The sequence below is a fragment of the Chiloscyllium punctatum genome, chromosome 20, assembly GCF_047496795.1.
Source record: "Chiloscyllium punctatum isolate Juve2018m chromosome 20, sChiPun1.3, whole genome shotgun sequence".
NCBI classification, from domain to species: Eukaryota; Metazoa; Chordata; class Chondrichthyes; order Orectolobiformes; family Hemiscylliidae; genus Chiloscyllium; species Chiloscyllium punctatum.
Genome location: NC_092758.1, coordinates 51,786,978 through 51,797,990, shown reverse-complemented (window position 1 = coordinate 51,797,990; position 11,013 = coordinate 51,786,978). Strand labels below are relative to the sequence as shown.

The following is an 11,013-nucleotide window of genomic DNA, read 5'->3' as shown; positions in this document are numbered from 1 at the left end:
CATTGTGTTTCCGGTCATATGATCTTATTCCCGGCTCTTGGCATGAAGTCGTTTTCTGCAGCCTCGGTGCTCGATTTAACGAAGCCTCCGGATATTGAGGGTTTTACTCCATTACCCAAACCCAAGGAGGAAGGTTTTCAAGAGAAGTTCATCAGGAAAACGAAAGAAAACCCGTTCGTTCCAATCGGTGAGTATAGCGTCCGTTAGAGCATGGGGTCGAGCGGAAAGTGATTGAATCAAGATTCGTTTAGACTGGAGTTCATCTTGGATTCCTTTTAAGCTACACTTGACGCGACATATAAAACTGAAATTGTTTGTTTAAGTACTGCTTATTACGTGTAGTGTTTAAATTTTCTTTGTCCCTAATGCCGTTCAATTTGTAAACACAAGTTAACTTTGGAACCTTTTAAAATATGTGAGTCTCTTTTACTGTATACTGATTGCAGAAAATGGGGGAGATACTAAATGAATATTTTGCATCAGTATTTACTGTGGAAAATGATATGGAAGATATAGACTGTGGGGAAATAGATGGTGACATCTTGCAAAATTTCCAGATTACAGAGGGAGGAAGTGCTGGATGTCTTGAAACAGTTAAAGGTGGATAAATCCCCAGGACCTGATCAGAGGTCTCTGTGCGGAGCTAGAGAAGTGATTGCTGGGCCTCTTGCTGAGATATTTGTATCATCGATAGTCAAGGTGAGGTGCTGGAAGACTTGAGGTTGGCAAACATGGTGCCACTGTTTAAAAAGGGTGGTAAGGACAAGCCAGGGAACTATATACCAGTGAGCCTGACCTCGGTGATGGGCAAGTTGTTGAAGGGAATCCTGAGGGACAGGATGTACATGTATTTGGAAAGGTAAGGACTGATTAGGGATAGTCAACATGGCTTTGTGCGTGAGAAATCATGTCTCACAAACTTGATTGAGTTTTTTGAAGATGTAACAAAGAGGATTGATGAGGGCAGAGCGGTAGATGTGATCTATATGGACTTCAGTAAGGCATTCAACAAGGTTCCCCATGGGAGACTGATTAGCAAGGTTAGATCTCATGGAATACAGAGAGAACTAGCTATTTGGATACAGAACTGTCTCAAAGGTAGAAGACAGAGGGTTGTGGTGGAGGATTGTTTTTCAGACTGGAGGCCTGTGACCAGTGGAGTGCTACAAGGATTGGTGCTGGGTCCTCTACTTTTTGTCATCTACCTAAATGATTTGGATGTGAGCATAAGAGGTACAGTTAGTAAGTTTGCAGATGACACCAAAATTGGAGGTGTAGTGGACAGCAAAGAGGGTTACCTCCGATTACAACAGAATCTGGACCAGATAGGCCAATGGGCTGAGAAGTGCAGATGGAGTTTAATTCTGATTAAATGCGAGGTGTTACATTTTGGGAAAGCAAATCTTAGCAGGACTTATACATTTAATGGTAAGGTCCTAGGGAGTGTTGCTGAACAAAGATGTCTTGGAGTGCAGGTTCATAGCTCCTTGAAAGTGGAGTCACAGGTAGATAGGACATTGAAGAAAGTATTTGGGATGCTTTCCTTTATTGGTCAGAGTATTGAGTACAAGAGTTGGGAGGTCATGTTGCAGCTGTACAGGACATTGGTTAGGCCACTGTTGGAATATTGTGTGCAATTCTGGCCTCCTTCCTATCGGAAAGACATTGTGAAACTTGAAAGGATTCAGAAAAGATTTACAAGGAAGTTGCCAGGGTTGGAGGATTTGAGCTATGGGGAGAGGCTGAACAGGCTGGGGCTGTTTTCCCTGGAGCATTGGAGGCTGAGGGGTGACCTTATATAGATTTACAAAATTGAGGGGCATGGATAGGGTAAATAGACAGTCTTTTCCCTGGGCCGGGGAGTCCAGAACTAGAGGGCATAGATTTAGGGTGAGGGGGGAAAGATATAAAAGAGACCTAAGGGACAACTGTTTCTCTTAGAGGGTGGTATAGATATGGAATGAGCTGCCAGAGGATGTGATGGAGGCTGGTACAATTGCAACATTTAAAAGGCATTTGGATGGGTATATGAATAGGAAGGGTTTGGAGGGGTATGGGCCAAGTGCTGGCAGGTGGGGCTAGATTGGGTTGGGATATCTGGTCGGCATGGACTGGTTGGACCGAAGGGTCTGTTTCCATACTGTACATCTTTATGACTCTATGCTGTAAATCTTTTCATTTCGATAAAAAAAATTACAAAGGTCATTAATGCAGGTACTGCTACAAGGAACAAAATTATTATGTAAATTGAAACAAGATTTTGCAGATGCTAGAGACCTGTAATAAAAGCAAAAATGTTGTAGAAACTCAGCAAGTTTGGCAACATCTGTAAACAGAAACATTTAACGTTGAGTTGATATGACTCTTTGGAACTTCTAAATAAGAGTCTTATTGCACTTGAAACATTCTGTTTATCTCATCACGTATACTACCAGACTTGCAGAATTTCTCCAGTTTAATAAATCAAAGAATTGCAGTTGCTAAAAATCTGGTAGAAAAGCAAATTGCTGTAGAAACTCAGTAGGTCTGACAGCATCTGTGAGAAAAAAGTATGTTATTGTCGTTTTAGCTATGTGATTGATATTACTGATTTGAGGTTCTGACTTGTATCACATTGGTTAGCTTAATCAGACTGGTCTCAAATACAGTATTGCCACTTATCCAGATACTACTAAAGTTGTTTTCTGATGGTTTTCAGATTTGTTGGGCAATAAAGAAAATAGTAACATGTGAACAATACTTGTAGAGGTCAAATTCAGATTTTGGTGCCCTGTTGCTGCACAATGCCAATCTTACAAAGCCTCTAGAACAACGCAGATTCATTACATCTTAAGACAGATTGTTCAGTGTGTTATGTCTAATCTTGGACTCCTTACAAACAATTAGCTAGTCCCACTCCACTACATCCTCCAGTTTTATTTTCAGCTGATAATATTTTCCTCTTGAAATCCATGGTTGAATCTGTCCCAACTGGATTGTCAAGAAGTCATCCGGATCCTAACTACTGTTTTTTTTTGTGTCACATCTAGTTCTTTTGTCAGTCACCTTAAGTTGGTGTTCTTAATTCCTCTGAAGGTCTCCCTGCTGTGGAAAGGATGTTGTAAATCTTTTCTAAACTCTTCCAAGTTTCACAAGAATGTTGCCAGGGTTGGAGGATTTGAGCTGTAGGGAGAGGCTGAATAGACTGGGGCTATTGCTTCTGGATTATTGAAGGCTGAGAGATGACCTTTTAGAGGTTTATAAGATCATGAGGGGCATGGATAGGGTGAATAGCCGCAGTCTTTTTCCCCAGGATAGTGGAGTCCAAAACTAGAGGGTGTAGTTTTAAGCTGGGAGGGAAAAGATTTAAAAAGGATCTAAGGGGCAACCTTTTCACACAGAAGGTAGTGCTTGTATGGAATGAGCTGAGGAAGTCAGTCATAGAGGTACAACACGGAAACAGACCCTTTGGTCCAATGCGACCATACTGACCAGATATGCTAAATTAATCTAGTCCCATTTGCCAGCGCTTAGCCCATATCCTTCTAAACCCTTCCTATTCATATACGCATCCAGATTCCTTTTAAATGTTGTAATTTTACCAGACTCCTCCACTTCCTCTTGCAACTCATTTCCATACAGGCACCACCCTCTGTGTGAAAAAGTTGCCCCTTAGGTCCCTTTTAAACTTTTCATCCCTTACGCTAAACCTATGCCCTCTAGATTTGGATTCTCCCACTCCCAGGGGAGAAAAAAAAATGTCTTTTACCTTCTGCATGCTCCTCATGATTTCATAAACCTCTGTAAGATCACCACTTAGCCTCTGCTCCAGGGATAACAGCCCTAGCCCCTCTCTATAGCTCAAATCCTCCAACCCTGGCAACATCCTATTAAATCTTTTCTGAATCATTGCAAGTTTCACAACATCCTTCTGATAGGGAGACCAGATTTGCACACACCTATGTTCCAAAAGTGACCTAACCAAAGTGGTGAAGGCTGTTACAATTACAATATTTAAAAGGCATCTGGATGGGTATATGGATAGGAAAAGTTTAGAAGGATTATGGGCAAAATGCTGGCAAATTGGACTAGATTAATTTTGGATATCTGGTCAGCAGGGATGAATTGGACCAGAGTCTGCTTCCATGCTGTACAGTTCAGACACTATAAAACAGTTTCTTACTAATCCATAAAAAAAAATAGAGATAAGGTTACATAGGTTATACTTTTTCCAGAAGCCAAAGAATTTTGGAAAATTATCAGAATATTGACAGTTTTCCAATGTGATATGCCTATTCAAAAAGGGAGGAGGCAAAAAACGGGTAACTATCAGCCATTCAGCCTACCATCATGGTGGTTCAGTGGCTAGCACTGCTGTCTCACAGCGCCAGGGACCCAGGTTCGATTCCTGCCTCGGGCGGACTGTCTGTGTGGCGTTTGCACATTCTCCCCGTGTCTGTGTGGGTTTCCTCCGGGTGCTCTGGTTACCTACCACAATCCGAAGATGTGCAGGTCAAGTGAATTGGCTATGATAAACTATCCATAGTGTTAGTCAGAGGTAAGGATAAGTAAGGGGACTGGGTCAGTGTGGACTTGTTGGGCTGAATGGCCTGTTTGCATACTGTAGGGAATCTAATAATTTTGTTGGAAAAATTTGGAATCAATTATTAAGTTTTTGCAGCGCATTTGGAAAATTTATAATTCAAATAAGCAGAGTCAGCGTTGTTTCATGAAAAGGAAATAATGTCTGACTAATTTGTCAGTTTGTTTTTTTTTGAAGTCTCAACCAGAGCGGATCGAAGGGAACCAATGAATGTGTTGTACTGAGTTCCAAAAGGCATTTGACAAGGTACCTTCCAAAAGGTCAATTCATAAGAGCCCACAGAGTTGGGCATTGGCACAGATTTGAGAATTAGCTCATGGACAGGAAGCAATGGATGGAGATTAGAGGTTCTTTTTCACGTTGGCAACCTGTAACCAGTAGGGTTCCTGAGGGATTAGTTTTGAGAGTGCACCTGTTCCGAGATATTGGTGATTGGTTAAGTAAGTGGGCAACAAGTACCACATAATGTGGGAAAATGTGAAGTTGTTCAGTTTGGGAAGGATAACAAAAGAAAAGTATTAAATAAAAATTGCAAAAAGCTGCAACACAAAGGGACTCTGGTACTTTAGCACACAGCTGCAGCAGGTTACATGCACGTTTTCTGAAGGCAAATGGAATTGGCCCCTATTTCAAGGGGATTAGAGTAGTGAAGTCTTACTGCACAAATGCTGGTGAGACCACATCTGGAGTACTGAAATTAGTTTTGGTCCCCTTTTAAGGAAAAATATCATTTCATTGAAGGGAGTTTAGAGACTGGGATCATCCTAATGAATGCTGTTATAAAGAGACTGTCTTATGAGCAAAGGATGAACAGTTGGTACTCGTTATAATTAAGAAGAATGAGAGGTGATCTCATTGAAACTTAGGATTTTTTAGAGGCTTGAGAAGGTAGTGCTGAGGAGATGTTTTCCCAGATGGGAGAGTCTAGGACCAGAGGGCGTAGTCTCAGAATGAAGGGGTGCCAGTTTCAGACTGAGGTGAGGAATTTCTTGAGGTTTGAGTGTCTTAGGAACTCCTTCCCACGGAGCTGTGGGGACAGAATCCTCGTGTATAATCTTAGGTTGAGATAGCTACATTGTTGATAAGCAGATAAATTGAGCATTACACGGAAAACTAGGGGAAGAGTGGACGCAAGCAATGTCTGACCTATGATCGTATTGAATAGAGGAGCAGACTCATGAAGCTGAATGGCCTTCTCCTGTTGCTATTTCTTATGGTCTTATCAACTCAACCTGCACTCACTCATTAATTTGAACAATACTATTGAATCTTGCAATGAACCAGACTCTATAAAAGATCTTAAAGTAAGGGAACCCTTAGGAAGTAGCGACCATAATATGGTAGAGTTCAGTCTGGAGTTTGAAAGGGAGAAGGCAAAATCTGATGTAATGGTGTTACAGTTGAATAAAGGTAATTATGAGGGCATGAGAGAGGAACTGACTAAAATAGACTGGAAGCAGAGGCTAACCGGGAAGACACTAGAGCAAAAATGGCAGGAGTTTGTAGGTATAATTGAGGACACTGTACAGAGGTTCATTCCCAAGAAAAGAAAGATTAACCGGGGAGGGATTAGACAACCTTGGCTGACAAAGGAAGTCAGGAAATGTATTAAAGAAAAAGAGAGATCCTATAAAGTGGCTAAGAACAGTGGGAAATCAGAAGATTGGGAAGGATACAAAAGCCAACAGAGGATAACAAAGAGTGTAATAAGAAATGAGAGGATCAAATATGAAGGTAGGCTAGCCAGTAATATTAGAAATAATAGTAAAAGTTTCTTTCAGTACATAAGAAACAAACGACAGACAAAAGTAGACATTGGGCCACTTCAAACTGATGCAGGGAGCCTAGTGATGGGAGATAAGGAAATAGCAGGAGAACTTAACAAGTACTTTGCATCAGTTTTCACAGTGGAAGACAGGAGTAATATCCCAAAAATTAAAGGGTGTCACGGGGCTGAGTTGAGTATGGTTGCCATTACGAAAGAGATAGTGCTAGAAAAGTTAAAAAGTCTTAAAATTGATAAATCTCCTGGCCCCGATGGGATACACCCTAGAGTTCTGAGAGAGGTTGGTGAGGAAATAGCAGAGGCATTGGTTGAGATCTTTCAAGAGTCACTGGAGTCAGGAAAGGTCCTGGATGATTGGAAGATGGCTGTAGTAACCCCCTTGTTCAAGAAAGGATCAAGGCAAAAGATGGAAAATTAGAGGCCAATCAGCTTAACCTTGGTTGTTGGTAAAATTCTAGAATCCATCATTAAGGATGAGGTTTCTAAATTCTTGGAAGAGCAGAGTCTGATTAGAACAAGTCAACATGGATTTAGTAAAGGGAGGTCATGCCTGACAAACCTGTTGGAATTTTTTGAAGAGGTAACAAGTAGGTTAGACCAGGGAAACCCAGTGGATGTGGTCTATCTGGACTTTCAAAAGGCCTTTGATAAGGTGCCACACGGGAGGCTGCTGAGCAAGGTGAGGGCCTATGGTGTTCGAGGTGAGCTGCTGGGATGGATTGAGGATTGGCTATCTAACAGAAGGCAGAGAGTTGGGATAAAAGGTTCTTTTTCAGAATGGCAGCCGGTGACGAGCGGTGTCCCGCAGGGTTCGGTGCTGGGGCCACAGCTGTTCGCATTATATATTAATGATTTGGATGAGGGAACCGGGGGCATTCTAGCGAAGTTTGCCGATGATACGAAGTTAGGTGGACAGGCAGGTAGTACTGAGGAAGTGGGGAGGCTACAGAAGGATCTAGACAGGTTGGGAGAGTGGTCCAGGAAATGGCTGATGGAATTTAACGTGAGCAAGTGCGAGGTCTTGCACTTTGGCAAAAAGAATAAAAGCATGGACTACTTTCTAAATGGTGAGAAACTTAATAAAGCCAAAGCACAAAGGGATCTGGGAGTGCTAGTCGAGGATTCTCTAAAGGTAAACATGCAGGTTGAGTCCGTGATTAAGAAAGCGAATGCAATGTTGTCTCTTATCTCAAGAGGGTTGGAATATAAAAGCAGAGATGTACTACTAAGACTTTATAAAGCTCTGGTTAGGCCCCATTTGGAGTACTGTGTCCAGGTTTGGTCCCCACACCTCAGGAAGGACATACTGGCACTGGAACGTGTCCAGTGGAGATTCACACGGATGATCCCTGGAATGACAGGTCTAGCATATGAGGAACGGCTGAGGATACTGGGATTGTATTCGTTGGAGTTTAGAAGATTAAGGGGAGATCTAATAGAGACGTACAAAATAATACATGGCTTTGAAAAGGTGGATGCTAGAAAATTGTTTCTGTTAGGCGAGGAGACTAGGACCCGTGGACACAGCCTTAGAATTAGAGGGGGTCATTTCAGAACGGAAATGCGGAGACATTTCTTCAGCCAGAGAGTGGTGGGTCTGTGGAATTCATTGCCACGGAGTGCAGTGGAAGCCGGGACGCTAAATGTCTTCAAGGCCGAGATTGATAGGTTCTTGTTGTCTAGAGGAATTAAGGGCTACGGGGAGAACGCTGGCAAGTGGAGCTGAAATGTGCAACAGCCATGATTGAATGGCGGAGTGGACTCGATGGGCCGAATGGCCTTACTTCCACTCCTATGTCTTATGGTCTTCCAAATTTCTCCAAGGAAAACGGCGTCAATCTTTTCAATCTATGCATGTCACCTAAATACCTCAAATTTTGAAACATTTTCAGAACTTTTCTGCATCCTACGTAGCTTCATATCCTCCAATATGATGCCCAGAACTTCACGCTGCTCCATTTGAAGTTATAAAAATGTGCCTTAACTTCTGTGCTTTTATACTGTGCATATGTTTAAAAGATACTTAGCTTTCCACATGTCTTTATGTCTAACTGCTGCCACAACCTGCCATCTTCAACTGTGTAAGTACGTACACACATTCTCCCCACTTCCTCAGCATCTTCTAGAATTACAGTACAGTATATCCTTTACAATGCCATATTGTTCCTCCTTCAATATCCATTTCTTCATATTTCTCTGCAGCACACTTATGAGCTGCTCTCCTCTTGCACCCATGTCTTATCTATTACAAATCTCCTCCCAATACAAAGTTTTCAGTCACTTACAAGTTTTAAGATTGTGCCTGTACACTCAAATCTTAGTGATTAGTATAGACCAATCTTCCTCCCAGGTGGAAAACAATCATTCTAAAAAGTTGTATTGGATTTGAAACACTGTTTCTTTCTCCACGGATGTTTCCAAAACTGTTTCTCTAGGTACTTTTTTCAAAGATTAATTCACCAGTTTTCTGTAACTCACCCAACTTCCTATCCACACTACTAATGCCCCTTTTATTTAATAGTTTGAACTTTGTTGACAAGCCTGTTATATTTTTGATTTAGAGATGCCGGTGTTGGACTGGGGTGTACAAAGTTTAAAAATCACACAACACTGGGTTATAATCCAACAAAGGTTTGGAGGGATATGGGCCGGGTGCTGGGAGGTGGGACTAGATTGGGTTGGGATATCTGGTCGGCATGGATGTGTTGGACTGAAGGGTCTGTTTCCATGCTGTACGTCTCTCTGACCTGGTGAAAGAGCGGTGCTCTGAAAGCTAGTGCTTCCAATTAAACCTGTTGGACTATAACCTGGTGTTTTGAGAGTTTTTTAGCCTGTTATATGACAGAAAGACCATGCATAGCATACCAGCTCCATTACTTTATCCAGAGCAAACTGTTGAATTGGTCATTTATGCTGCAACTTGAACAAAATTTCTAGAAAATGCTTTAGATGGTGTGAAGTAATATCTGGAAATAATGCAAACTATTGCCAAGGTGTCAAAATGGTCACATCAGTCTAAAGCAGAGACTAATTTGAAGTTCGCTGGTTATTCATCTTTGTGTTTGTTGATCTTGGAGACGTATAAAGAATATGTTTTAGTACTGCTGTCTTATTGGTGTACTCAAGTCTTAAAAACAAACCAAGATCTGTCCGTCGAAACTTGAGATTTCTGCAAAATAACAGGAACACAGTTTTAACTTTGTAATTCCCAAGGCTTCACATGCATGAAGACAAAGTTTAAAATCCCCTGGTCAATAGTTTTAAATGTCTGATTTTTTTTTCTTTTTATAGGAATGTTGGGCACAGCAGGTGCTCTTACCTACGGTTTGATCGCCTTTAAACATGGCAAGACACGACAATCTCAGCTGTTAATGCGAGCACGTATCTTTGCCCAAGGTTTCACTGTTGCTGCTATCTTGGTGGGTGTGGTAGCTACCGCAATGAAGCGCAAGGTCTAAGTAGTTATTCTACTCAATTGGTCTGTGTCCAGGAGCATCTGAAACTAACATTGCAAAATAGGAGGAATTTTCAGTCCTATTTAATAATTGAAATATGCAACTGGAATCTCACTCTAGAAATAATTTCAGCACAAAACATTAATAATCTAAATTTAGGGACTTCTCGGTACCAAACATTTTAATGAGTAATACAAACTATGGTATAACTGAATATTTCTGTTGCAAAGGAGACTCTCGAAGGGGTGGTAAGCAGACTATAAAGCAAGATTTGGAGTCCTAGCCCATAAACAATTAAGATCGGCACACAGTCTTGTTTTACATTCTTCCCACCACCCTTTTACATGTGTATTTCCTTTTGTCATGCACAATTCACATTTGAGATTTTTTTTTGCTCCTCACCTTTGCTGATCTGTGCATAGTATGACTTTGATTTATCTTGTGGGGAACTGCCAGGCTCATTTTTACACAACTGGTGTTTGGTTTTATCTAAAATTATAAACTTCCTGATGTCAACTTGCTGCACTTTCTAAAAATAACAAAAATGCATAATGTGTGTAAAGGTTGAAACAAAATAAATTTGTTAAGGAGCAACATGTATTTAATCTATCACTGCTGGTGTATGCCTGTGTACTTTTTAAGACACCATATAATATATATTTTATTAGATTGAAATGTGCTTCGAAAGTTGTTTTGAAATGGTGTTTTGAGACATGCAATGGAAATAATTAAACATTTGTTTACAATCTAGAATACAGGACACTCTTATTTCTTACTGCTGTCAAATTTGTTACATATGCTCAATCAGTCATTTCAACTGTTTTTGGACATTGAATTTAGGTAGCATTCTACATTTTTTTTAAGCAAGACAGTAGATAAAATGAGTTCATTAGGGAGAAAATAGCTGGTTTTGTTACTTGCAATAGCCCGTGTAGAACACGCTATCTTAATTGCAATGTATGCTGTCAAAATTAGTTGGATTTGTTTCTATTTTAACATTAAATGTATTGATGCTAAAATCTAAGTTTATAATTAAACACTTCACAAGACTTGGTTTCATGTGAAGGTTCAAAAATACCTCTTCTGCCAAGACAACATTGCCTGAAACAGTGTCTACAATCACATGACACTTTGAGCCCAGTCTTGTAGTAAATGAGCAGCACCTGCTAATAGGCCGTTAATTCTTTAAA

General features: G+C 40.8%; 1 protein-coding gene across 1 annotated transcript; it reads left to right on the top strand.

The window, feature by feature from the left end:
* The first annotated feature begins 1 nt into the window (after position 1).
* On the top strand, positions 2 to 10,576 carry higd2a (HIG1 hypoxia inducible domain family, member 2A). The gene is made up of 2 exons (XM_072590909.1): positions 2 to 187; positions 9,660 to 10,576. Exons 1-2 carry the CDS (start codon positions 19 to 21, stop codon positions 9,824 to 9,826), a joined length of 336 nt encoding a protein of 111 aa, XP_072447010.1. The 5' UTR covers positions 2 to 18; the 3' UTR covers positions 9,827 to 10,576.
* Positions 10,577 to 11,013: the final 437 nt, after the last annotated feature.

Bases quoted from the DNA above. Each gene is read 5' to 3' on its own strand.
- higd2a (XM_072590909.1), top strand. From the start codon at position 19: ATGATCTTATTCCCGGCTCTTGGCATGAAGTCGTTTTCTGCAGCCTCG. The intron at 188-9,659 runs GTGAGTATAGCG...TTCTTTTTATAG, and splicing joins AAACCCGTTCGTTCCAATCG to GAATGTTGGGCACAGCAGGT.